The 26,033-nt window shown below is 44.9% G+C and overlaps 1 protein-coding gene across 4 annotated transcripts in view; it reads right to left on the bottom strand.

Annotated features, from left to right (window-relative positions):
- Positions 1-26,033, bottom strand: part of LOC147892369 (uncharacterized) — an 80,327-nt gene that overhangs the window by 4,493 nt on the left and 49,801 nt on the right. For all 4 annotated transcript variants that reach the window (XR_015542303.1, XM_087386700.1, XM_087386697.1 and 1 more), the window contains 2 exons: positions 12,657-12,761; positions 12,422-12,530 (listed from right to left, as the gene is read on the bottom strand). Coding sequence is in view for 3 of the 4 variants with exons in the window: in XM_087386700.1 (XP_087242826.1) it covers positions 12,422-12,530; positions 12,657-12,761 (214 nt within the window). In the remaining variant the exon portion in view is untranslated. The remainder of the gene's footprint in view (positions 1-12,421; positions 12,531-12,656; positions 12,762-26,033) is intronic.

The following is a 26,033-nucleotide window of genomic DNA, read 5'->3' as shown; positions in this document are numbered from 1 at the left end:
AATTTTGGAATATTAGTGGCTTGGCTAAGTGAATAAACTAAAGTTAGAAAAAGCTTTATTTTTAGAAAAAGCCACCTATTCTAGAAGGTGGATGGGCTTTTTGTAAAAGGATGCATGGAGGAAAGCACAGAGGTTTTTTTATATGATTTTTGCTCGGAAGCTTTTTGGAGGAATATACATAAATACATAGCAGGTGGACGGAGAGCACCACCCCTATGGGGAGAGATTGTACCCAGCACGCTTGTTCTGTCTCTTCTGTTTGTGAGTTTTGAGAGTTTGTGCGTATTTTCGAAGAGTATTGCTGTGTTTTTTAAGGATTTGCAGGTTCCGCGAGCATTTCCCGTCACAGTGGTATCAGAGCCAAGTTTTCGTCGTCCATAGCATGGGAAGCACACGCACCCCGCGTCCTCGAACAAGAAACCGCAACACGCATCAAATTACGGACACCGCGTACAAGAGCGCAACGAAGTTCGAAGCAGCACAAGCGAACAGCGCAGAACGGATCAGAGGTAGAAAAACGTGCGGTAAAGAAAAAAAAATCGCAGCAAAAGAAGTTAGCCGTACGCAGACAGGTCGAAGCTTGCAAACGCACTCCTGCGTCCTAGCTCCTCCAAGCGTATGATAAAGGCGGCAACCAAGGCATAGTCCTTGGCATACCTGGCACCGAAGGCACTGTTGGTTACGCGCGAGGAAGCCTTGGGAGATTGCTCTTAAAACTTCTTGGGAGGTCCCCCATCCCGATACTGTTCTAGCTCAAGTCCGCTTAACAATTGGTGACTATCCACTAGGTCAAGTCGCTTTGTTGCTCTATTCTTTGAAGTTCCTAGTCATAAAGATATCCTTCAGGGCAAAAGTGCAAACAAGGGAGCAACCTAACGGATTTTGGAAGAGGAGAATCTCAAAAGCAAGTGTTCACAAGAGCAGGAGGCAGTCTACAAGTGCTATTCGGACACAAGCTTTGCTTTGTACCGTGCAACGTGGATTCACTTGTTGGAATCGTGTGAGTTCGAGAGTCCACAAAGATACTATTCGACAAATAGCCGCTTTCAAAGCTTGGAAACCGAATTGAGATAAGTCTTGTATTTGTGTGTATTTCCTTTCATAGAGATTTCTTCTTTGCACCGTGCACATATTTAACTATGTCTGGAAGGCGGATTTCATCAGAGATAGGTTATCTTGAAGATCTATATCATGATGAGGATGTGGAAAACGATCACCATCGGTCAATAAGAAGTTCAACACCGATGACACCTACTGAGGAAGAATGGCGAGAACACTATCAGCATGAGAAGGAACAACGTCAAGAAATTAAAGATGCTCTACGCCAAGTGATGACAACTTGGAAGCCACCTATATCGATTGAGGACGAGGAACCTATGCATGCCTCAGATTCCCACGGAACCTTGAGCAAAAACTTGAGTACATGCGCAACATGTGCGACACGCATAAAGCCAACGAAGAACGCGCAAATCGAGTGTTAAAAGAGATGACTGAAGTCACAAAGAAGCGTATGAAGGACAGAGATGATGAAAAAAGTGAAAGCAACAAATCATCAGACACTAGTGATGGTGAGCATGGAAGAAGCAAGACGAGACATCAAAGGAAGAAGAAGCGACATGTGAAGACTTCACTACGACGACATCATGACACTACTCCTTCACATGAGTCTAACGATGAAGACAACGTGGGAAAGGCCATCTTGAAAGCACTCAAGCTTCGTGATAAGAAGTCGTCTGGTAAGATTAATCGCAAAACTTTTTCTTTTCCAAAATATGATGGTAAAAGAGATGGACAAGCTTTACTTGCATGGATTAGTTCTTTCAATCAATACTTTTTGGGAGAACGGTACGAAGAGATCGAGAAGGTAAAACTTGCTGCAAGTCACATGACAAGTAGCGCACACTTATGGTGGAGTGTGGTTGCCGAAAGCACTCATGTTCCAAAGACATGGGAAGCATTCAAAGATAAAATCAAGAAGCGCTTCCTACCTACTCAGTTTGAAGAGGATACTCGCAGGCAATGGAGAAGATTGAGGCAGTTGGATAATGAGAGTGTGGATGCATACACCGAGAATTATCTTTCCTCTCTACTTCAATTGCAAACTATTGAGAGAGTGTCCCGAAAGGAGCAATGTCGTACCTTTGTTGAGGGTTTACGCCCTACTATTCGTGCTGATGTACGTATGCTTCGACCATCTACAACTTCTGATGCTATGGATTTGGCATTAGAGTCAGAAAGAAAGCAGGGAAGAAGCTTTGCTACTCACACCCCTCGAGCAAAGAAGCGTACTTCATACTTCAAGCAGGAGGGTGTAAGTGGTAAAGTTGGTAGATATAATGGTAAGTCTAATTGGAAACCTACTAAGTCATGTATTAATCGAAGAACCAAAGAACTTGTTACATGTTATGAATGTAAAGAGAAGGGACACTACTCTTATGAATGTCCAAAGAATCCATTTGCTACTCATCAAGCACATCTTTATACACCATGGCCTTCCAAAAGTAATCGTGTCAGACCGGGATAGTAAATTTTGTAGTAACTCCTGAACCGTACTCTTTGACAATCTTGGTACGAAGTTTTCATCCCGAGTCTAATGGCTAAACCGAGGTCACACAAAATACTATTTGTGACATGTTACGTGCTTACGTGTCTGGTCAGCCAAGCAAATGGGACAAATTTATACAAATATTAAAATTTGCCCACAACAACACTAAGCACTCTGCTACAGGCAAATCTCCATTCCAAATTGTCTATGGAAAGACCATTCCTACTCCATTGATCCGCCTTAAGCACCAAGTAGAGGCTACTGATCGATTTACTCAAGATTTCTCTAGCATTTTGGCTACTGTCAAAAAGAATATCGAGCATGCTCAAGCTGTGTATACTGCACGTGCAAACAAGGGTAGAAAGAAAGTTGTATTTGCTGAAGGTGACCTAGTCATGTTACGTATTGAGAAGCGCAGACTTAAGAGTATTGAGACACACCCTATAGTTAAGTTTGCTCCTAAATCCTACGGTCCCTTTAAAGTTTTGGAACGCATTAATAACAATGCCTATCGGCTCGAATCACCACCCGATTGGAAAATTCATAATTCTTTTCATGTGCACCTCCTGAAACCTTTCCATGGAGACCCACTAGTTTGACCTATTTTAGACGATGCACCGTTGCTTCAAGGAGAGACCCAGCTCTTAGAGCCAGACCAGATCATTGATCAACAAATCACTCAAACGAGACGTGGAAACTCGTATCCTATTTATCTTCTTACATTTAAGAACCACCCCGTTAAGGATGCTAAGTGGATGCCCAAGCGATATTTTCGCCGGTACCATGATTTATTGACTACTTTTTTGTCACGCAATTGAGGGCACTTGCGATTTCAAGCAAGAGGGATGTTACGAGTGTTGGAATTATCCCATTAATTTAATCCTTCAATATTTAGTTCCAGCATTTTTGTCACGCAGTTGATGCATGTGTACTCGTTGTTCCGTAGTGATGCATGTGTGCTCGTACATGGCTGGATATACGGCTGCGGACTGTATGAGTATGTAGCATTGTGTGCACCACTTACGCGATGACGGTATGTGTAGCATGTGTGCACCATCTGTACGATTTTATTCATGTGTAGCATCAGGTGCACCATGAGATGGTATGTGTCGCATGTGTGCATCATTCATCTGTGATTTATTGATTTTGCGTTGCTATAATACTGAAAGGTTGATTGATTGTGGTGATTAATTCCAAGGTTATCTTATGCTTGAAATATTTCATTACTATTGATCGTGTGAATCCAAGGAAAGAGTAATTGATCGGGTGATGGCATCTGACAAGCATGATCCGCCATATTTTGGACGCATAGGCACAACTCCAGTGATGCGGGGATGAATAAGGCTTATGCCTAATTTCTAATATTACAAAAGCTTATGTACATAATTGAATTTTGGAATATTAGTGGCTTGGCTAAGTGAATAAACTAAAGTTAGAAAAAGCTTTATTTTTAGAAAAAGCCACCTATTCTAGAAGGTGGATGGGCTTTTTGTAAAAAGGTGCATGGAGGAAAGCACAGAGGTTTTTTTGTATGATTTTTGCTCGGAAGCTTTTTGGAGGAATATACATAAATACATAGGAGGTGGAAGGAGAGCACCACTCCTATGGGGGGAGATTGTACCCAGCACGCTTGTTCTATCTCTTCTGTTTGTGAGTTTTGAGAGTTTGTGCGTATTTTCGAAGAGTGTTGCTGTGTTTTTCAAGGATTTGTAAGTTCTGCGAGCGTTTCCCGTCGCACAACCGCTCTCGAACATAATGATAGTAAACTTCGATGTGCTTGGTACGCGCATGAAACACTAGATTACGCGCAATGGCCAAAGCACTCTGGCTGTCAGTGTAGACCATAGTGGAGGATGTTTGGCGAATACCAAGATCTGTAAGTAACTGTCGAAGCCAAACACACTCTACTGAAGCAGTGAAGGCTACCCTGTACTCAGCCTCACAGCTAGATGTGGCAACTGTTGGTTGCTTCTTACTAAGCCAAGAGATACATGTGATCGTTGCTTGTTGGATGCAGGAGGCTCATGTTGCTGGTCAAAGTCCCCCTCTGAGGGAAGTAGAGGTAACCAAGAGTCAAAGGCATCAAACATGTCAACTTCTGGCTTAGCTTTGCAGTCCACAAGAGGAGAAGGCGAATGTTCAGCAAAGATTACATCTCTACTGACAATAATCTTCCCAGTATTGGTTGGTATAACCAATACCCTCTGCTCTCCTGGCTGTAACCAATAAATATGCATTTGATTGCCTTATCATCAAGCTTATGTCTCAGTTGAGATGATACGAGAAACATATGCAAGAGACCCAAAAACTCTCATGTGTGAAAGTGAAGGCTTCCTACCTTTCCATGCTTCATAAGGTGTAACAGTCCTCAATGCCCTTGTAGGTGATCAGCACATAGTTGGCACACATCACTGTATCAAGCCAAAATTTATTGGGCAAGGACTTGGCCTTAAGCATGCATCTGGCCATCTCCATAGTGGACCTGTTCTTCCTTTCAGGAACAGGATTATGCTGAGGAGTGTAAGGAGTAGTGCATGAGTGAACAATGCCCTGTGAGGACAAAAATGCATCAAACTCCTTTGACATATACTCTCCCCCCCGTCTGTGTTGAGGGTGACAAGCTTGCATCCTGATTCATTCTCAACCATATTCAGCCACCTCTGAAAGCATGAGAACACTTCATATTTGTCTTCTAAGCATATACCCAGCAATATCTTGTGAAGTCATCAATTAGAGTCATGAAATATTTGTAACCCTCCAATGGCATTTGTCCTCATTGGGCCATCGACATCACTGTGCACTAGCTGCAATTTCCTTTGTGAGAATTTTGGACAATTCTTTTGAAAAGGAAACCGATGCATCTTACCCAAAAGACAACCCTCACACACATGTTTGAAAACTGTGTGAGTTTGAGGTACATCATTTGCCATGCCCTGTGAATGTAACTTGGCAAGAGCTCTATAATTGAGATGACCCATTCTCTCATGCCAAAGATGAGTTTCAGCAAGCTGTGAATCTGAAATAGCAAATGCTTTAATAGAAAGTGCAATTGAGTGATGATCAAGATGATAAAGCCCCTTTTGCAAAGTGCCCGTGAAAACTATGGCATTGTCATCACGAAGATCATATACTAGGCATCTGTATCCCCCCTGTCTGTGTTGAGGGTGACAAGCTTGCATCCTGATTCATTCTCAACCATATTCAGCCACCTCTGAAAGCATGAGAACACTTCATATTTGTCTTTTAAGCATATACCCAGCAATATCTTGTGAAGTCATCAATTAGAGTCATGAAATATTTGTAACCCTCCAATGGCATTTGTCCTCATTGGGCCACCGACATCACTGTGCACTAGCTGCAATTTCCTTTGTGAGAATTTTGGACAATTCTTTTGAAAAGGAAACCGATGCATCTTACCCAAAAGACAACCCTCACACACATGTTTGAAACCTGTGTGAGTTTGAGGTACATCATTTGCCATGCCCTGTGAATGTAACTTGGCAAGAGCTCTATAATTAAGATGACCCATTCTCTCATGCCAAAGCTGAGTTTCAGCAAGCTGTGAATCTGAAATAGCAAATGCTTTAATAGAAAGTGCAATTGAGTGATGATCAAGATGATAAAGCCCCTTTTGTAAAGTGCCCGTGAAAACTATGGCATTGTCATCACGAAGATCATATACTAGGCATCTGTATCCATAAAAAATCTTTCTAAAACTTAAGTGGTAATTGCTAAAATTGAAATCAAGTTGACTTCAATTCCACGCACAAAAAGAACATCTGTCAAAGTGACACGATGGCTTGAAATGGATGTGAGCTGCACATCTCCAATTCCTTTTACGGAATAGGAAGCATTATTAGCACATGTGACAGTCCCCCCTCGAGGTGCATTAGCCAAGGAATGAAACAATTGTCTACAAGATGTGACGTGCTTGGAAGCACCACTATCAAAATACCAAGACTAAGCATCATTAGCAATAAAGAATGCATCAACTTTGGAGGGATCAAAGGAGCAATGGACAGCCCATGCCCAATCATCCTAGAGAGCATGTGCATGTGAGGCATCTGCAGGCTCGTGGGATTCAATTGCATGTGAGGCATTTACTGTCAATCCTGCTTCCTTTTTCTCCGAAGCAATGCGCTTCCCGCATTCTGAAATTTCATGCCCTAGCTTGTGACAATAGTTGCATCTTTTCTTCTTTGACTTATCTGCTGTATTTTGAGATGCATTGGAGGAATTGCGATTGTTAGGCGCATGTTTAGGCTTGTCCATAGGCTTGGAAACCTTGCCTTTTCCTGTTTGTTGTGAAGCAAATGCATGATCAGGAATAGTAGCTTGCCTATTAGCACAACTTTGCTCTTCCTACAAAAGCAAGGTGACTAACTGATCAAAGGAGTAGTGGTATGGATTACCCATGGCCACTAGTCGAAGGGTTGTAGCAAACCCCAAGATATGTATCTGGCAGCCCATTCAATGTGGTACTGACAACCTGAGAATTTGGCACCACCTCATCAAAATTGGCAAGTTGTTCCATGAGGTCCTTGACCTTTGTCAAGTATGCATCCATAGAGTCACCTTCATTCATGGTCACTTCCTGCAATTGCCTTCTTAAATATGCAACACGTGCCTCATTGCGAATTTGATAAAGAGAAGCCAATTTGTCCAAGGCTGTTGCAAAAATAGTGGCAAGAAATCAGATTTTTAAGGAGTAACGAGTTCAAAATAATTAACAGCAAACAAGGCATCAAGAAACAGTTCACTACTTTGCCTATATTCCTCAGCAGAATGGAGTGGCAAAGAGGAAGAATAGAAAGTGGGCACCTTGTTGAGGCAGCCTGGTTTATTGTCAAAGACCTGGGAATCGCCAAGCATATTTTGGGCAAAACAATATTCACAGTTGCTTATGTGCTTAACAGGCATCATTCTAAAGCATTAAAAAACATGACACTCCAAGAAGCTCTGACAAAGAAGAGGCCAAATGGAATGCACTGAATTGCCAAATGGAATACTCCAAGAAGCTCTGACAAAGAAGAGGCCAAAAGAAGTTGCAGCTGTAATAATTGGAAGCCGTGGATAAGAACAAGTCATGTATTTTGGAGTACACTGAATTCTTCTTGCTAGACGTGAAGTCACCTCCCATGGAGACATAAGCCTCCGACTAAAACTCCATACAAAACATTGGAACCATCACCCACAGCACTATCTACGTATGGTGGAGAGAAGTACACATAATGGGTGAAAAATTTTGCTACTTTCTTTGTCTATGTTATGAAACGACGACAGCATAAATAGCCGTAAAGGCCCAATCAGTAGCATCAACCTCATAGAACAACATAGAACCCAATAAAAGAACCACCCCCTATCCCATGAAAATTTATGTATACACACCATCACAAGACATTAGTATCACAAGTAGTCTTATTTCTTCGAACAAGAACTTGCCCTTCTTTGTGTTTCTTGTGCGCTTGGATTTTTAAAACAATCTAAAGCATGGTGTGTTGTGTTCATGTCCTACACTATAAATCCATGGTACCAAGAGAAAAGGTACACCAGATGCGGGCCAAGGAGGATGGGGCTCTGCTCCACAAGTGTCAAGGCGGTAGCAGGAGAGCTCAATTGGATGAGGAAGACGCCTCTTCCGTTGATGGTGACCTCTTGGATGTGGTCATCTTCTAGGGCCAAGCTCGCTTGGATCCACTCTCTCACCTGTCTCCTTGTGGGGGTGAGGCCCACAATTCTGCCCACAACTATGGATTGCATGCTGGACCTATTGCTTGTCGGCTAGAGAAAGGATAACCTGAGCAATTGTGGGATTCGAGGGTGCTGCCATAGAGCCCCTCTAGCCATACCAAGGGTCACCACCAAGATTTTCTTTCTCATCATTCTACTATGACAAAGAGAGAGTTGGAGAAAGATGAGCAGGCATCAGATGTATCTTTCTCAAAGAGCAATTTGATTCAAGGGGGCACCTTACTATAGGAATAAAAATTGAAAAAGATAGCAATACAATGATGATTTACACAAAGTCAAGAATGAGCAATAGATTGTTTCATCTTTCAAAAAAAGATGCAACGCACTTTGTGATGTCACCTCCAAAAGCACCTAGATTTCCTGAGTTGGTTCCTACATTGGAGATCCTCCAACATTTGTGGGAGGAATTTCCCATTGAGAAAGCAAGAAAAATGCAGTCAAAGATAATCCTTGAATACTTTCAGAGTGTGATTGAACAAGGTTCAACTTCATTGGAGGGACCTAAGGTGCAAGAATCCACACATCAGCCCGTACAGCAGGTACAGCAAGTCATGGAAGCTCCGTGCAATCAGCCTTGGGAAGAAAAAGAAAAGCCACCTAGAAGGTCGGCAAGGAAGCTGCCTCACCCCCATGAGAGGCTAGGGAGAGTCCTAGAGAGAGAGGAGGGAATGGGGGAGAGGAAGGCGAGAAGAGAGCCGGAGAAGAGGGCCGAGATGGAGGCGGGAGAGGAGGCAGAGAAGGCAGCAAAGAGAGGGGGCGGAGAAGAAGGAAGGAGGCAGGGGAGGAAGTGGAGGCGAAGGAGGTAGAGGGAAGTCAGGGATGGAGGCGGAGAGACGACGGGATGGAGGCAAAGGAGGAAGCGGGGGAGGAGGCGAAGATGGAGGCAGGGAAGAAAGTGAAGGTAGAGGCGGGAAGGAGACGAAGGTGGAGGCGGGGAGGGAGGCGGATGAAACCGGCCTTCAGTTGATTAAAGGACAGTAAACCGTAACTATCTTAGCATTCACACCTTTTACAGCCACATTGCATCATTCCCAATCACTTCCATTAATTAATTGCCACTGAAAAACACTTAGAAATAAACTGAGAATAACTGGATGGAGGCTAGAATGCCCCTGCTCACTGAAACATCACACGAGACACCCACTCGCCCCAAATGCCTTGGCACCCTTTTCGGTATTTATTTAATTCTTTTGAAAATGGAAAATGCTTTACAACAAGGGCTCGTGCTTGTTCTGTGTTTATGGCAACTCCACTGTCTGAGCCAATGCTTGGTCTTAACCTACATCCAATTCCAAGTGCATGCAATAGCTCCCAACTGCCAGGGCAAGGCTAAGGCATCTCCCCACTGTTTGTGTCCACTACAAAGATGTCCAGGCATTCTACAAGGCATCCAGTTGTTGCAAATCCTCCAAGAGAAAGAGTGTGCTCTTAGATGCAATTTGGCTTCCATTGCGCGGCTCAAGGAGCAATAGCCAAACTCCCAATGGTTGGCAATACATACGAGTATGCCAGTCTTAACTTACAGGGATGGATTTGACGATTAAAATACTCTCATCAAAACTTTCTAGCATGATAGGTCTAATAGGGTGATAGGATGATGTGGAAAATTTTTTCAAACCACACACCCTCATCGGTAGGGACTCGTTCCCAACCTTTGAGAGAGAGATTACTTGGAGCAGCTCCACTTAGACCCACAGGAGATCCGAGTTATGACTTCTTCCTTCCACTGCAAGCTTTTTGGCTACAGCCAAAGAGGTGGGTTTGGCCCATATCCCTCATGTGTCACCCCCAACGTGATGAGGTAGCTTGATGAGGTAGTTGGAGGCCAGTTCCACAGATGAGAAGATGTTTGAGGCCCTCTAGGTGTAAAAATGCACAGTGAGGACAGCTTGTTCTTGTTGGTCTTCCGTTGATTCCAGGAGTAAATTGGCACACCTCTCCAATCGGGTTTATATGAAATCTTTGATTCAAGATTGCTTCCTTGAACAATTACACGAGTATCGATATGCCTCATCCCAAAAAGGAGTGATCACTCCCTGAGAGACTTGAGCTAGCGACTTCACCCTCACACCTCCCTGAGATCACCCATGAAACTCGGACTCGTTTTGTTTAAGAGAGAAGCATCCTAGACAACATCTTCACTCTCTGGTAGACCATTGACTGGGTGCACGAGGAGGCTTAGCCTCTTGTGATTCTCCTCTTCTATTTCATGAAGACCGGTGACAAGGTGGATTGGACTTTCTTGGAGGGCCCGATGCGCAAATTGGTTTTGTTGTTGTAGTAGGTGTGCAGGATTTCAGCATTGTATGCAAGCAGCTCCGACGAAATTTTTATTGGCGGCGGTCACATGGGAAGGCTTTTTTACTCTCACTCAGTGTGCCAAGGTTGCCCACTCATCCCCTTTTTTTTCCTCTTTGTGACCAAGGCACTAGGGTATTTCTTGTGCTCGCAAGTGGCATCTCCCAATCTGACACGAGGAGTTGTTGAATTCTGAGTTTGCGGATGAGACGTGGAGGGATCAGCCAAGAGCCTTGAGATTCACTCGTATATTGACCCGCATTAGGATCCAAGATCAACTAGAATAAATTAGTGGGCTTCTCATAGGGATAGAGGAGATCCAAGATTGGGGATGGCTTTACATTTCCAATGAATTCCCTTAAGGAAAGATAGCAAGATACTAGCGATGTCAGGTGCGGTTTAAAATCATAGCCAAGCAACATATTACTCGTGTGGTAAACAGCATGGATTGTAAGCTTCTCTATTGGACGGCCAGATTATCCCTAGCACAAAGAGCTTTGATGGTCAACCAAAACTTTCTAGCTACATCGCATCTTGCTGGGACTTTCATGGCGGCTGCATGGGGTACCTCAAGTGCTCGATGCACAACTTCTTGTAGGCAGATGGTACCCAATGCTCGAGCAAAGGGAAGTCTTGGTATTATTGGTCTAGAGATGCAAAGTAGAGCCCTCTTGGGCAAGCTCATTATTCAGGGTGTTGCCATAAGCTCCGCACCTTGGAGACTCTTGCTTTAGCAAAGGCTTCAATGAAATACACCTAGCATAAGGGAATAATGGCAGCAGTCTTACTAGTGAACTTTACAAAGACCCATCTTACAAGGAAGGGTTGCCACTAATGAGGAGATTGATGAGAGTTCGGCAGCATCCCAGATGCAAAAAAACACCCAATTGGTACGACTACTCTAGGACAAGTGCCCCACTCCAAAAAAAAAAACATGGATTATGACAAAGATCCTCCTTGCGCAGTTTTCTTCAATATTTGCCTTGGAGGGTCGCATCAGCTGGAGTCTGAGATCAAGAGCAGCGATCTAGGGGATGATGGGGTCTTCGACTCCATTGAGTGACAGAGGATCAAAGTGGTTAGTCGTCTGGGTCAGTCACTAGCCGTCGACCCCAGACCATACATCCACTTTTGCTTGGAACATCTGGGTAGCAGCACACTGCAACTAAGTGATGGGAGGGAAGCAGGTATGGTGTGCAGCTACCCTCGTCAAAGTTTGGCATTATATCATCTATACATTGCGAGCTATTTGGGAGCTAGGTATGGAGGCGTCTAGAAAGACCGCCAAAAGGCAGAAGCGCTTCTGCAAGGCATGGCCTGCAGATACCTATTTTCATGTAGCAAGGAATCCATTGGTTGTGTCGCACTGCTGTTGGTTCTCTAGCCCTCCACCCTTGCTCTTGGTGCTTGCTTCCCGGATACCCTAGGCCATGAGCTGGGATCCTAAGAGGTAGGCTACATAGCAGCCAGCACTTTCTTATGGTCAGCATCTCACAGATAGCTGATCTGTATTTTTTTAAAAATCAAGTTCCAAATAGGCTGTTCTTCTCTAGAAAAAATAAACATTTAACTGCATAATCCTGACCTAGCAAATGCAACAAACAGAGCTTTTATGCCCCACCCGTACTCCCTTAGACAATTGGTGCCCATGAGAAACATTTACAAGGTATCACATGTATGATGTGTTGGACTAAGGGAAGCAGGGCCCTGGCTGTGACTGCAGTGCAAGGCTTCCCCATAGACCTATAAAAATTTTCAAGGCCTGCTGCATTCTTCTGACAGCATGAAGCAAACATACACTTAGTAAGGCTTTGAATTTCAGTAGACCTGTAGTCAGGTGTGCCACATAGATTGCAAATATATGAGCCAGTAGCTGTAGGCATGCCTGTTTCCTGTCTTTCTCATTGCAAGCAATTCTGACAAGCTGCTTCAAATACTGTAACACGAAAAGAAAGGTAGTCAGTAGACCACATTTTACACCAAAATCTTCCATCAACACTAACTATGTGCACAACAGAATTTCATGATATTAAACATTCCACCCATCCTCTCCAGACTCTACCTTCACGTAAGCGGTTGTTTGTGTGGTGGGCTCTAGTGACTCTGCACCTTCAATGTCAGTAGCACCCATAGCTTTACGAAGTGCTTTAATGTCATTCTGTAGAACCTGCATGATAAATTTGATCATATCAGCCGCACAAAACATTAAACACAATCTACCCCTGTTAGAAGTCCTTAGAGTCTCGTACCGGTAATATGTGCCTCTTACTGCATGCCTCAAGCATCTCTCGCAATTGTGGATATTTCCAACTTCAAAAATCCACTGCACTACATGAACTATGAAGTCACCCATCATTTCAAAAGAGCTCACCTTGAGTGGCTTCTCATTACAACTCCCAACCCACACATGCATCTAGTTTCTATGGTGATTGTCTCATGCCCTTTCAATTGATTAGGACCTTGAAACTTTGATACTTATCTCTCGCTCATTTTCGGACAAACACGGAACAATTTAGAGACATCTCGTAATTGATTCCTAGATTGTAAGAGATGCGCGGGCATAGTGAGAATGAAGAGGAGTACAAGCAGCCCTTTATTTTATATCATCTAGCGTTGTGCAATGCATAAGTGTTTATACTAGCTACTCAATATCTCCCCATTCAACTTACAAAATCATAAATGCTAAGCACTGCCAACCCTTGGACGTCTTCCAACACTGCTGGTGCCCCCATTAGAACTAGGTGTTCTGCAAAAATTGGGAGGCAATAGAATGTTCCTTCCCTTTCTTTTTGTCATTGCTTGTATTTGTTACTCTTAACCAAATATTCACCTCACTTTCTGAAAGGTTTTTTGTCCCTTGTCTTTTTTCCTCCCCAAACAAGGTATCTTCCATTAAATGTTTTGGGAAACATTGCATGACATTAACTATCCGTGTGGTATTAATTGAGAAATCTAAGTCCTAGAGCAAGTGCCCACAACTGATGTGGTGAGCTATACAACCAACAAATTCCTAGATCCATGAGATTATAGAGTATACCTATAGGCCAAGCCTTGCAAAACCGCTCTTCTTGGAGGCCTAGGCCTATAGCTTGCTCCTAGATCACACGCAAGGTATAAATAATGTCCAATCTGTCACTACGTTTCCAACATGACATCTGGTATAAATAAGTGTGTGCATAGACTCTTTGGTGGTTCCCTCCACCCTCTATTGTAGCCTCCAAGAGTAAGCTCGGCATTACAAGTGCTAGCATCACTCCTGTAGTCTATCTCCACATGTCAAAGAGTAGAGTGGAGATGTATGTGAGTGTCAACTAAAGGTCAAAGTCTGGCGAGTCATGCACTCTGGTTATGTACTACGTCTAGTCCCTGCTGCCCCTAGCTCCGGTCGTCAAAGAAAAGCGCATGATCATCCTCTAACCCGCTTTCGTCCATGCAGCTAGGATGTACAACAGCCCCTTTTGGGGTACAAACCTATCAGAGACAAATTCATCCTGCATACAGAGACTACAAGTTATACTTCTTGCTCGGATAATCCATAGCAAGTCATCGGCGGTCCCACATCATATCATGCTGGTATAGCTAAATGCAGTCTTCCAAGTGGTCACTTGTCTCCATAGAATCAAGGACTTTGCTACCACGACGTCCAGACGATGCAGATTGCCATAGGGAGATCAGAGGAGCTGCTATGCTCAAACAAGTAGGCAGTTTGCAGTCTTGGGACTACAAATGGACAGATTGCCACCCTTTTAGTATAACCTTGAGGATCCATCCATTCTGCTCACCTATCACGACGTGAAGCATGTCATCAAAGAGGCATTATTGCAGCTCCACACATACAAGACTTGGTTAATCTCCGAACTTTCAATAAAACTCAGCTTCTATAATCAAAAAAAGGTTTTACCAAACCACCGGGTTCTACACAAATTCATCTCCCACATGCATTGAGGATCTCGATTGGACAATTCTGGGTGTCTTCCCACAGGCACGGATGGAGACAAGGTGGGCAAAAGGCATCCCATGAGAGAGACGGATCGGTGCTATCTAGGATATGCAGGAGACCGAGACAAAGGAGCACTTTGCATTCATGTACTATGTGATTCGTGGCTAGCATCATTGTCTGTCCAAGAGCAATTTGGCCCACTAAAAGAGTTCTTGGCATCCTAATCAGCAAAGCATGGCCATTTTCCTCCTCAAGAGCCACTTTGCATTAATGTACTATGTGATTCGTGGCTAGCATCATTGTCTATCCAAGAGCAATTTGGCCCACTAAAAGAGTTCTTGGCATCCTAATCAGCAAAGCATGGCCGTTTTCCTCCTCAAGAGCCAGAGACACATAGATCAGCTCAAACAAGCATAGAGGAGAGCACAGGAGGGACCGTCAGAGCCCGAGCAAGGGACTAGACGCAATAGAGACCCAAGGTGCAGGACTTGCCAGACTCAACCCCGGGTGGACACTCAAATGAGGACCACAAACACCTCCCCTAAACCCAGCCTCAAGGCCAACAAGAGGGTGGTAAAAACAACTAGCCTTCACACTAAGACATTCAGCAAATAACTCAAACACAGATTGGGGGCAGCTAGAGTGCTCCTACTCAATAACAAGGACACCGACCGATTGGCCCCAAACCCTTGGCGCCCCTTTCCGTATTTCTTTATTAATTGGAGAGTCCAGCAAATAGATTACACAATGAGTTCAATCCCGCTTGCATTCAATGCACAATAGTTACTGCGGAAAAGTGAGGCTTCCTTGTCAATGCATCGCCACTACGTTCTTTTTCACCTTCCACGTGTACTATCTGGAATTGAAATATAAATAAGAAATTAGCCCAATGCATATGCTTCTCAGATAATTTCGCCCGAGTGAGGAAATATCTCAGAGACTAATGATCTATTTGCACTATGAAATCAGCCCCAAGTAAATAGTGCTTCCATGTAGCAAGGGCATGAATTACAGCCAGCAATTCCTTTACATAAATGCCCAGATGTCTCTCATCATCTTGCAAAATTCTACTCTCATAGGCCACTAACCATACTTCCTGCATAATGACCGCTCCAAGGCCATTCTATCCACATGCATCAGCTTGGACATGAAAAGCTTTCCAAAGATCTGGTAAGATCGACACTGGATCTGTGGTAAGCTTTTCTTTTAGCATCTCAAATGCTGCAATCTGATTCTCAGCCCATACGAAGGATGCTCCCTTCTTTTGCATAGCATAGGGAGGAGAAGCAATTTCAGCGAAATAGCGTATGACATGTAGTACGAGCATAAGCCTAGAAAGCTTCATACTTCATGTAAATTTGTTAGCTGTGGCAAGTTGCGAATTGCTTCAATCTTAGCGGGATCCATGCGCACTCCATCCTTAGAGACAATGTGTCCCCGAAAGTGGATCTCAAGCTTAAAGAATTCACTCTTCTTTGCATTTACAATCAGCCTATGCTTGCTGACTTTTGCGAATACTATTGCCACATGCTTCTCGTGCTCTGTCTCATCTTTTGAATACACTATCATATCATCAAAGAAAGTGCCCACAAAAGACCTATGCTCACGGAAGATTCTGTCCATCATCCAATTAAAAGTGGCAAGAGCATTCGTAAGCCCAAATGGCATAACAAAGAACTCATACAATCCAAAGCTGGTCCTAAAAGTTGTCTTGGACACATCCTCTCGACAAATAGCTGACCCTTCCAATCTATCCAAGATATCATCTATTCTTGGAATAGGAAATCTGTTTTTTATGGTTATCATGTTCAATGCACGATAGTCAATGCACATTCCCCAAGAACCATCACTCTTTTGCACTAACTGAACTAGTGAACACTAAGGGGAAGAACTCGGCTCCAGAGTTCTTCCTCTTCTTGTTCGTGGCGGAGGCTTTGAGCTACTACTTGAGATCACAGGTGGTGGGCCTCGTAGGGTTGAGGCTCCCAATCAGACAGGAGGAGGAACTGCTTGACTCAGAGTTTGCAGATGACACAGCCTTGTATGTTGAGGGCACCACAGTGAGTTTGGAGAGAGTCAAGCGAGCCCTAGCTATCTACTGTGAGGCCTCAGGTGTGCGGATCAACTAGACAAAGTCTATAGGTTTCTTCACGGGCTATGAGGAGACATAGGAGATTCGTGAGTGGGGGAGTGACTTTTTGGCTTCAGATGGATACCGTAGGGCTAGACAGCCAAATACCTCGAATGCCAGGTTGGTATTGACATTACAGCAGAGCAGCAAATCGCCCTGGTCCTTGAGAGTGTTCGGCGCAAGCTTCTCTACTGAAGCTCGGCCAAGCTCTCCCTAGTAGGTCATGCCTTAGTGGCAAACTAGGTCCTTCTTGCCAGGGCCTGGTATCGCCTCCCCTTGGTGCTTTCACAAAGGATGCATTGGGCAGCTCCGACGGTTGGTTCGAAACTTCCTTTGGGCAAGATTGGACGGCACACGGAATACTAGAGCTCAGGTCGCTTGGCAACTGGTGATCATGCCGTAGGCATTGGGAGGCTTGGGTATCATAGATCCGGAGATGCAGAGCAGAGCCATCCTGGGCAAGTTGGTTGTTCGCGGCCTCACCCCAGGTGCAGAGCCCTGGAAGCTCCTCTTACAGCGAGCGCTTCTCAAGAACACCCCACGTACCGGAGGATAGTGGCAGCCTTCGCACAAGTGGATCTTCTCAAAGGCCCCCCTTACACGGAAGGGTTCCCCCTTGATGAGGAGCCTTCATAGGGTCTGGCAGAGACTAGCAGGGGGTCTCATTTGTGCTCCGCCCAAATGCAGAGGGGAGTTTGAGCGACAGCCCCTTATGTGGCACCCAGAGATCCGAGATCAGGAGAGGGGCATATGCTTGGACAGCAAATGCACATTGGTTGGGCACAGTGGGACAGTGGTCCGGCTGGGTCTTTTGGCAGATGGAGCAGACTACCCATGGAGGCAGAGGCGAGGCTTGGCGCCGTAGTGCATCTGCGAGGGGTAGGGCAAGGCATGAGAGAGATTGACCTAGCCATCCCTAAGTCCTGGTGGGAGGAACTTCGCATTTGAAGGGACAGCATTTGGTTGGGGCAGTTTTCTCGGACTGATGTCCTCTTGAGGATGATGATGCACAGAGGCAGCACGCACCCCGGCTTCTTCCGTGTAGGACCTGGAGGCCTACTTCATCTGCTCATTGAGAGAGACCCTAAGATGGATGGGAGTCTTGATGGGATTCACTGGCAGATGATCAGAGTGGTGGAGTGGCACATTGACCCTCCCAGTATCTCAGAGTTGGATGCCCCTAGATGGCGCCTCTGGCTCTGGGAGGGTAGACCCTTGAGGGAGGTCCACTGGGATCCGGGAGAATGGGTCTGGCCCTCCAGCGGCGGCCTTGCCGAGCAGATGGACGAGATGCCCTTCTTTTCCTACACCACACGGATTGGCAGGAGGCTTCAGATGGACTCTTTAAGGTGGACCCCTCAAGGGAGCGGCATTGGGTAACCCAGAGAGTGCCCCGGGATGTCACACGCATTTCAGATTGATGAGATCTCCCCAGCCTACCAGATACAGGGTCAGAGCATTCAGAGGATAGCGCTCCATGAGGCAGTCCCTCCTAATAGCCTAGCTCCCCTTTCTCCTCCAGAGGACAACGTTTGGGAGGTGGTAGCCAGTATCGCTGCGTGTTTGGGTGGCTTGCTACAGTCTCATGATGGGTGAGCATCCGGTTCTACCTTTGGCTACCATGGTCGCCATCTGGCAGGACATCATCTACACTCTACGCTCCACCTGGGAGCATGGGACTCCATGCTCTAGAGCAACTATCAAGAGGCGTGCTCGATTCTGCAAGGCTTGGCCTCCAGGAGTTTTCTACATCTTCACTCTGCGAGGGATTCGCTGGTTGTATAGTCCCCCCACTTGTCTGTTAGCCCCAGTACCAGAGATCCCCTAGGCAGTACCTAGGCAGTAAGCAAGGTTTCTCTGGTATAGGCCGGTTTTTTTCTTTCAGCCTTTTTTCGGTTTTTCCCATACTCAGCACCTTTGGGGCTGCTGTTTTGTATGAAGTCTTTCAAGCATTAATATAAGGTTCCTTTCTTTGCAAAAAGAAAAAAGGGGAAGAACTGGGCTGAATCAGCCCCTTCTCTAAAAGATCCTTCACCTAGCTCACGATTTATTCTTGCTGAGCTGCACTCACCCTATAAAGTGCCCCATTCGGTGGACTACTGCATGGCACTATCTCAATTGCATGATCCTCAAGCCTCTCAAGAGGAAGTTCGCCTAGCAATGAGTCAGAAAAACACTCTCCAAACTGACTAAGAAATCTGTCCGCTCTTTATCTAGCTTAAAGATTATAAATTGTGGGTCGTCAGACTTAGTATCCTTTGCAAAAACTATATACGGAGAAACATGATGTTTCATTACTGAGCGTATAGCTGAACCAGATACAACAGGGACTGACTCTCCCTTAACTTTGACATCCAATACATGTTTCTTCCCTCTATGCTCCAGGGAGATCTTCTGATTGTATGTATCCACCAAAGCATGGACTCTGTGACACCAAGGCATATCCAGCAAAACATCACAGCCCTCAAGAGGCATCATATAAAATTCCTCGTTGTCCACGAAGCTTTGTATATGCAAGCGGAGCTTTCCAATGATAGGGATAACCGGCGTGCTAAACCCAGGACAAGCCAAGCCCACATCGCAGCTCCTCTGCACAGATTCCAAGTTTGCCTGCCAACTCCAGAGAGAGAAAATTCGTACGAGCCCCTGGGTCTAAGAAGATTAATATCATATGATCCCTCACTTTGCCCCATGCCCTGCAAAGCTCTGTAGCAGACTACTCACTGATCGCATCAGGCATTAACCCTGTAGATGGTTTAGGCTTCTTGCCTTTGTGCTCTTCCCTATCATCCACTTTCCCTTTGAGCTCGCAATCTCGTGCCACATGGCCCTCTTCCTTGTAGTGAAAGCATTTATTAGCCTCCATCAAGGCTTTCCTTTCCTCACGTGACAGACAGCCAATTAGAGCCTGGCTTATCACGCTTCTTTCCTTTGTTAAAAGGATGCTTGGGCACATTCCCTGGCTTCCCTGCTTTCTTGAAATTCTCAAACTTACTTCTTTTATAGCCGCTGGTTTTTCCTAACAGCAATGCATCAGCTGTAGTAGCATTCTCAATGAGCTGAGACGTGTTGGTAACCCTCGTTTTCGTGCAGTAGTCCCCAATTTCCTTTGGCAGCCCACAACAATATTTTTCAATATCTTCTAACAAGGGCACATGCTGAAAAGAGCTGAATGGCAAGAGGGCTTCCCAAAACTTTTTATTATATTCTTCCAAGTTATGACAGTTGGCTGCATCCAACTTGTGCCATGCTGTCATAACATCCACCTCAAATATAGTGGTCAACCAAGTAGCTGAAAACGCCTATCGCCCATGCTTGTGTGGGTGATCTAACCAACACATGCACCATCAGCCAGAAGTAGGAGATTTGCGATGGCCGAAGTCGAGACCAAAATCTACGTTCCTCAAGATATACCTAGGCCTTCAACAAGTGCCTCTCCCAAAAGGGGTCCAACGGGAGCCAGCAAAGTGCGAATTTGTAGCAAAGCAGATGGCTTATAAGGAGGACAACCACACTATCCTTGCAGATCACCTTGGCTAGGCGAGCCAAATCACTCTCTTGGGTCCCATTTATGTCTCTCAAGGGACCACCCGTGTTCTAAGTATCAGTACGTCTCATTGTCAAACATTTATGAAAGTGGCGTTCTGGATGGGTTGACAGTAGATATTAAACGTCATTCAATTTTTGTTGAGATGAACATAAAATGCTTATCTATTAACCATCACTTTGATCCTTAAGGCGATTCACTACTTCTTTTCATCACACCAATAACAGCCGAAATTTTCCTATCTTTTATGAATTTGTAGCAAAGCAGATGGCTTATAAGGAGGACAACCGCACTATCCTTGCAAATCACCTTGGCTAGGCGAGCCAAATCACTCCCTTGGGTCCCATTTATGTCTCTCAAGGGACCGCCCGTGTTCTAAGTATCAGTACGTCTCATTGTCAAACATTTATGAAAGTGGCGTTCTGGATGGGTTGACAGTAGATATTAAACGTCATTCAATTTTTGTTGAGATGAACATAAAATGCTTATCTATTAACCATCACTTTGATCCTTAAGGCGATTCACTACTTCTTTTCATCACACCAATAACAGTCGAAATTCTCCTATCTTTTATGGATTACACACTATCCTTGTTCATTTATTGTCCATCAAGGGTCCATTGGTAATCTTCCATTGTTACGCTCTAGCCGAGGTAGCATGACCTCGGAAGAATCAGTCGACATTTCCCTTAAAGGATCTATCTCTGTAATATATGTGTTTGCGCTTCATGTAAATGATCGGGAGGGATTTAATGTCAAGGTCCTAGGTGAGGGCTGATAGCACCAGACTAGGTAGATCTAAGGCCAAGGGCCTAGTGCAAAGATTGTGCCTAGGGGCAAGGAATTTAATGCATCCCAAGAGAGGGGTGAAATGTTGCATTAGGAAGGCCCTATATGGATGACATGTGGCATCTAGATCTATCTAGGGAATCGAGGTTTGCTGAGGCTAGTGAGAGAAGAGAAGAAGATGATTCATGTTGAATTTTTAACGATAGATCTCTGTCTGCTGGTTAGCCTCAGTGAGATATGTCTGGGTGGAGATTTGTGGTGCTACTCCCGTGATCTGCAGTAGAATCTAGTAAAGGAAGTGTTTAACAATTGGTATCAGAGCCTGTGGAGAGATCGAGGGATATGTGGATTGTAACGACGAACAACAGGGACTATGGACAGCAAGCGATTCGTGAGCGCAGGTTGACACGAAAGGGGTGTCGAAGGACCAGAGCGTAGGTGGGACGGATTGCTGTGCGTGACGCCCAACGGAGACATAGACAAAGGGATCGTGACCTTCACGTGACAGACGATGTGGCTGTTCGGTGATCATCCCGCACGGGTTAGTAGAAGATGGCGGGGTGTTAGGTGACTCGTCGTGATAGAGGAGCGCAGGCACGTGATACGTGATTGGGCGACGCGCGGGATCTGAGGAGGTTGGTGAAGATAGACAATAGGTTGATGAATAACCTATCTGTCTCGTCCATGGTCACGCATATAGTTCGTGGGCTATGACAAATCCCAAACAGATTGCTACGTTTTCACAGAAGTACTTTATGACCTTTGCGGGACTTCTCTGGCCACCAGTTCGTTTATCTACTGTAGTTGCAATCTGAGAGCAGGTCGTACGTGGAGGCTGCAGGCTTCGAGATATCTAGCTGCTTAGTTGGCTGGCTCGTGACAGTTGAACTGATTCCCTCAGACAGATTTCGATCAGAGTGCAGGCTTCGGAGATTCGAGTTTGTGGAGCTGAGGCAGGAGCGAACAAGATCAGGGAGCATTTTATCTATTTTCCCATTTGGTCTTCGTTATTCCTGTTTGAGATTATGCCTGTGTGCTTCAGTCAGAGTTAGTTGCAGGAATTTCCCTAGCATAGGAAAAAGCGCTATTTGGGTTATGCATGTGTCAAATGCCTAGATAGTGTGCATGTCAGATTGCAGGAATTCCCTAGTACACTGAATTGTGTCAGCTGGTAAAGACAGTTTGCTAGTGGTGTTTTTTTTTTTTTTTTTAAAAGCCCCAAAATCAAAACAAAACACCCATTGAACAGAATGGAAGCAGAAGAAGGAGCTTCCAGGAGGGACCCTGGTGAATCAAGAGTCTGGCCGACCCAGCAAGGATCGCGCCCAGTAGCTCACACTTTATCTGGCAGGATTGCATTGCTGGAGGATGCCAAGGGCAGCAAGCTAAGTGGGCTTGCACAGGTCGGAACCCAGTATGGGTATCCGAAGAAATCTGGGTTTAAGAAGAAGTGGGCTAGTAGAGGGAGTGGTTCGCAGCCGAGTGGTCAAGCCAAGCAGGCGAGACCGGCTGAAACTCCTAAACCAAGTACCACCATTGGAGTGCAGAGGAAAGTAACCCCAATGGCAGCCCGGGCTTGGTCTAAGTCTCCCTTGAACCCAGAACAAAGGGAAAAAGCGAGGAGAGAAGGCCTATGCTTTGGTTGCCTTCAACCTCATCAGTGGAAGGAATGTCCACGTAACAAAGATCGTCGGATGGCTGAGATGGTGATCTCAGAGTGCGACGTGGAGATGCAGGGAAGTCCCAGAGCGGAAGAGATGCAGATTCAGCTAGCGGGATCTTCTCAGAGGTTAGTACCTTGTTTGTTATGTGTGTCTGTTGCTAAGTTAGTGACGAGTGCACCTGATAACATCCTATCTAAGCCCGCAGCAACGGGGTATACAGCCTTTGATGATACGGAGTTAATTAAAATGAAAGGGCAAGTGGCCAATCATGATGTCATTGTGTTGTTTGACTCGGCGTCAACTCACAATGTGATTAACTCCAAGCTCGTGAAGAGGCTGAAATTAAAGACAAGTCCATCTGACTATGCGTATACAGTTAGGATGGCAAATGGAAGTTCAACTGAAGTATGGGACCAAAGGGTTACCCAGTTGGAGCTTCGGATTCAGAAATATGCTGAGAAGCTTGAGTTTGAAATGACCAAGCTTGCTCATGCAGATATAGCCCTGGGTATGGCGTGGCATTCTAGGAAGAATCCAGCCATTGATTGGAAAAGCACGTATATCAATTCAAGATGAATGATGTGCTTTATGTCTTGCGAGGTGAAAAAGATATACTTCAGGGACCGTTGGTTTCCGTGATGGAAATCAGAAAGGCTCAAGTAGAGTTTTTATTCCTTTGCACAGCATCGGTAGAGCCGGTGGATGATTCTTCGGCTAGCACTGATGTTACGCAAAGTGGTGAGATGGCCAAGCTGGCTAATCTTATAACAGAGGAGTTCTCTGAATGTTTTAGGGATGAACTACCTTATGGGTTACCTCCAGAGCAGAAAGTTCAACATAAGATCGAACTGATCCCGGGGGCAAGAACCTGTAAATAGACCTCCCTATAGAATGAGTTTTACTGAAGAGGCGGAGGTGCGTAGACAACTGGAAGAATACCTCAAGTTGGGGCAGATTCAACCAAGTTTCTCACCTTTTGCTTCGCCAGTGATATTAAAGAAGAAAAAGGATGATACGTTTCGCCTCTGTATAGATTACAAAGCATTAAATAATATCACTGTTAAGCATAGGTATCCGATGGCTCGGATTGATGATTTGCTAGATGCATTACATGGAGCCGTGATTTTCAGTAAGATAGATCTTAAGTGTGGCTACCATCAGATCCGGATTAGAGCCGAGGATGTGCATAAAACCGCTTTTAGAAGCAGGTTTGGTCATTATGAGTTTTTGGTAATGCCCTTCGGACTTACCAATGCTCCAGCGACCTTCGTTATGCTTATGAACGATTTACTACGTCCGTATATCGGAAAGTTCGTAGTACATTTCATAGACGATATCCTAATATTCAATAAAAGTGTTACTGAGCATCGTGAACACTTAAGGATAGTGTTCAGTACTTTGAGGAAAGCCAGTCTTTACGTGAATAAAAAGAAAACTATACTGTGTATGGTTAGGCTTGAGTACTTAGGATTCATAATTACTCCACAGGGGGTAGAAATGGATCCGAAGAAAGTGGCTGCGATACTAACTTGGCCAATCCCTCAGAGTCTGACCGCGTTGCGATCATTCTTGGGATTTGTCCAGTTTTATAGAAGGCATATCAAAGGATATTCCGGAATAGTATCGCCATTGACTGATCTGACCTCAGATAAAGTACCTTTTATTTGGGGACAGAATCAACAGGAAAGTTTTAACACCATAAAACAAGCTGTGGTCTCAGGACCGGTGTTAAAAATAGTTGATCCCCAGAAACCGTTGTTCCTAGAAACCGATGCAAGTGGCATTGCGGTAGGAGCAGTCCTCCTTCAAGAGGGAAGGCCAATAGCCTTTGAAAGCAAGAAGCTTTCTCCCTCTCAAAGGAATTGGCCAACTCATGAATTGGAGTTGTATGCTGTTATCCATGCTTTGAAAACATGGAGGCATTATCTGTATGGTTCAGAGTTTTATGTGGATGTAGATCATGATACTCTGAAACATTTTTGTAAACAACCTGACTTGAGGGGCCGCCAAGCTAGGTGGGCAGAGCTCATGCAGGAGTTTAATTTGACGATTCGGTACCGAAGAGGAAAAGACAATAAGGTGGCTGATGCGTTGTCTCGCATTATGCACAACCTGAGTTTCACGGTATTAGAGAGTGCTCTAATTACCGAGATAAGAGAAACTCAAAAGGTGGACGAGTTTGTCCAGAGCTTATGGCCTAAAGCTCATGTGTTAAAACCCGGGGAAAATGAAAAGGATGACCTGGCATCCAGAAAAGGCCAAACTTATGCAAGATATACCATAAGGGATGGTATGCTAGTTAGAAATGGCAAGGTTGTAGTACCTGGTCAAAATGATCTCAGGCAGAGAGTCATTCGACAGTGCCATGATAGCCCGTGTGCGGGACATCCAGGAGTCGAGAAGACATATAATCTCGTGAAGCGAGATTTCTTTTGGCCAAAGATGAGAAAGCATATTCATGAATATGTGACACGGTGTTTCTCGTGTCAGGTAAGCAAGGCCGAGCGGGTGAAGCCACCCGGACTTTTAAGCCCTTGAAAATACCACTAAGTAAGTGGGAGAGCATTTCCATGGACTTTATTGTAGGGCTACTTGCAACACAAGGAGGGTATAATTCTATCCTTGTGGTGGTTGATCGTCTAACCAAGATGGCTCACTTCATTCCGACTAGAGAGTCTGTTAGTGCCCCGCAAGTGGCGGCTTGCGGATTTGTTCATTAGACATATATTTCGTCTGCATGGATTGCCTAGATCCATAGTGTCACACAGAGATGTCACATTTACCGGTCACTTTTGGACAGCGGTATTTGAGACACTGAGGACTGAGTTAGGAATGAGTAGTGGGGATCATCCTGAGACGGATGGTCAGACGGAGAGAGTCAACCAGACTTTAGAGGACATGCTGAGGGCATATGTGTCATTGAGGCAACATACATGGGACAAGTGGTTGCCATTGTTGGAGTTTGCCTACAATGATAGGAAACATTCCTCTACCGGGTTCAGTCCGTTTGAACTGAACTATGGTTATAGACCAGAATCCAACTATAGTTGGAGTACCTCAGAAAGTGCCTAGTGCCGCGAACTTTGTAGTTCAGATGCAGGAGATGCTAGCACTTGCGAGAGCTAATATCCGTCAGGCTATGGATAGAGCCAAGGTGTATGCGGATGAAAATCGATCTATAAGAGTATTTGAAGAAGGAGAAAAAGTTTTTCTCAGAATTCCTTCGCACTCGAAGTCGTTGACTTCAGGAGAGTGTGCTAAGTTATCACCTCGATACTATGGACCAAGGTTAATTCTAAAGAGAATAGGCAGTGTAGCCTATAAATTAGAATTGCCACAGGGATGTAAGGTGCACCCAGTTTTTCATGT

Source organism: Dipteris shenzhenensis, chromosome 16, assembly GCF_047967505.1.
Source record: "Dipteris shenzhenensis isolate YYH24624 ecotype China chromosome 16, Dip_SZ_1.0, whole genome shotgun sequence".
Lineage (NCBI taxonomy): Eukaryota > Viridiplantae > Streptophyta > Polypodiopsida > Gleicheniales > Dipteridaceae > Dipteris > Dipteris shenzhenensis.
This window is presented reverse-complemented; position numbering and strand designations above follow the sequence as displayed.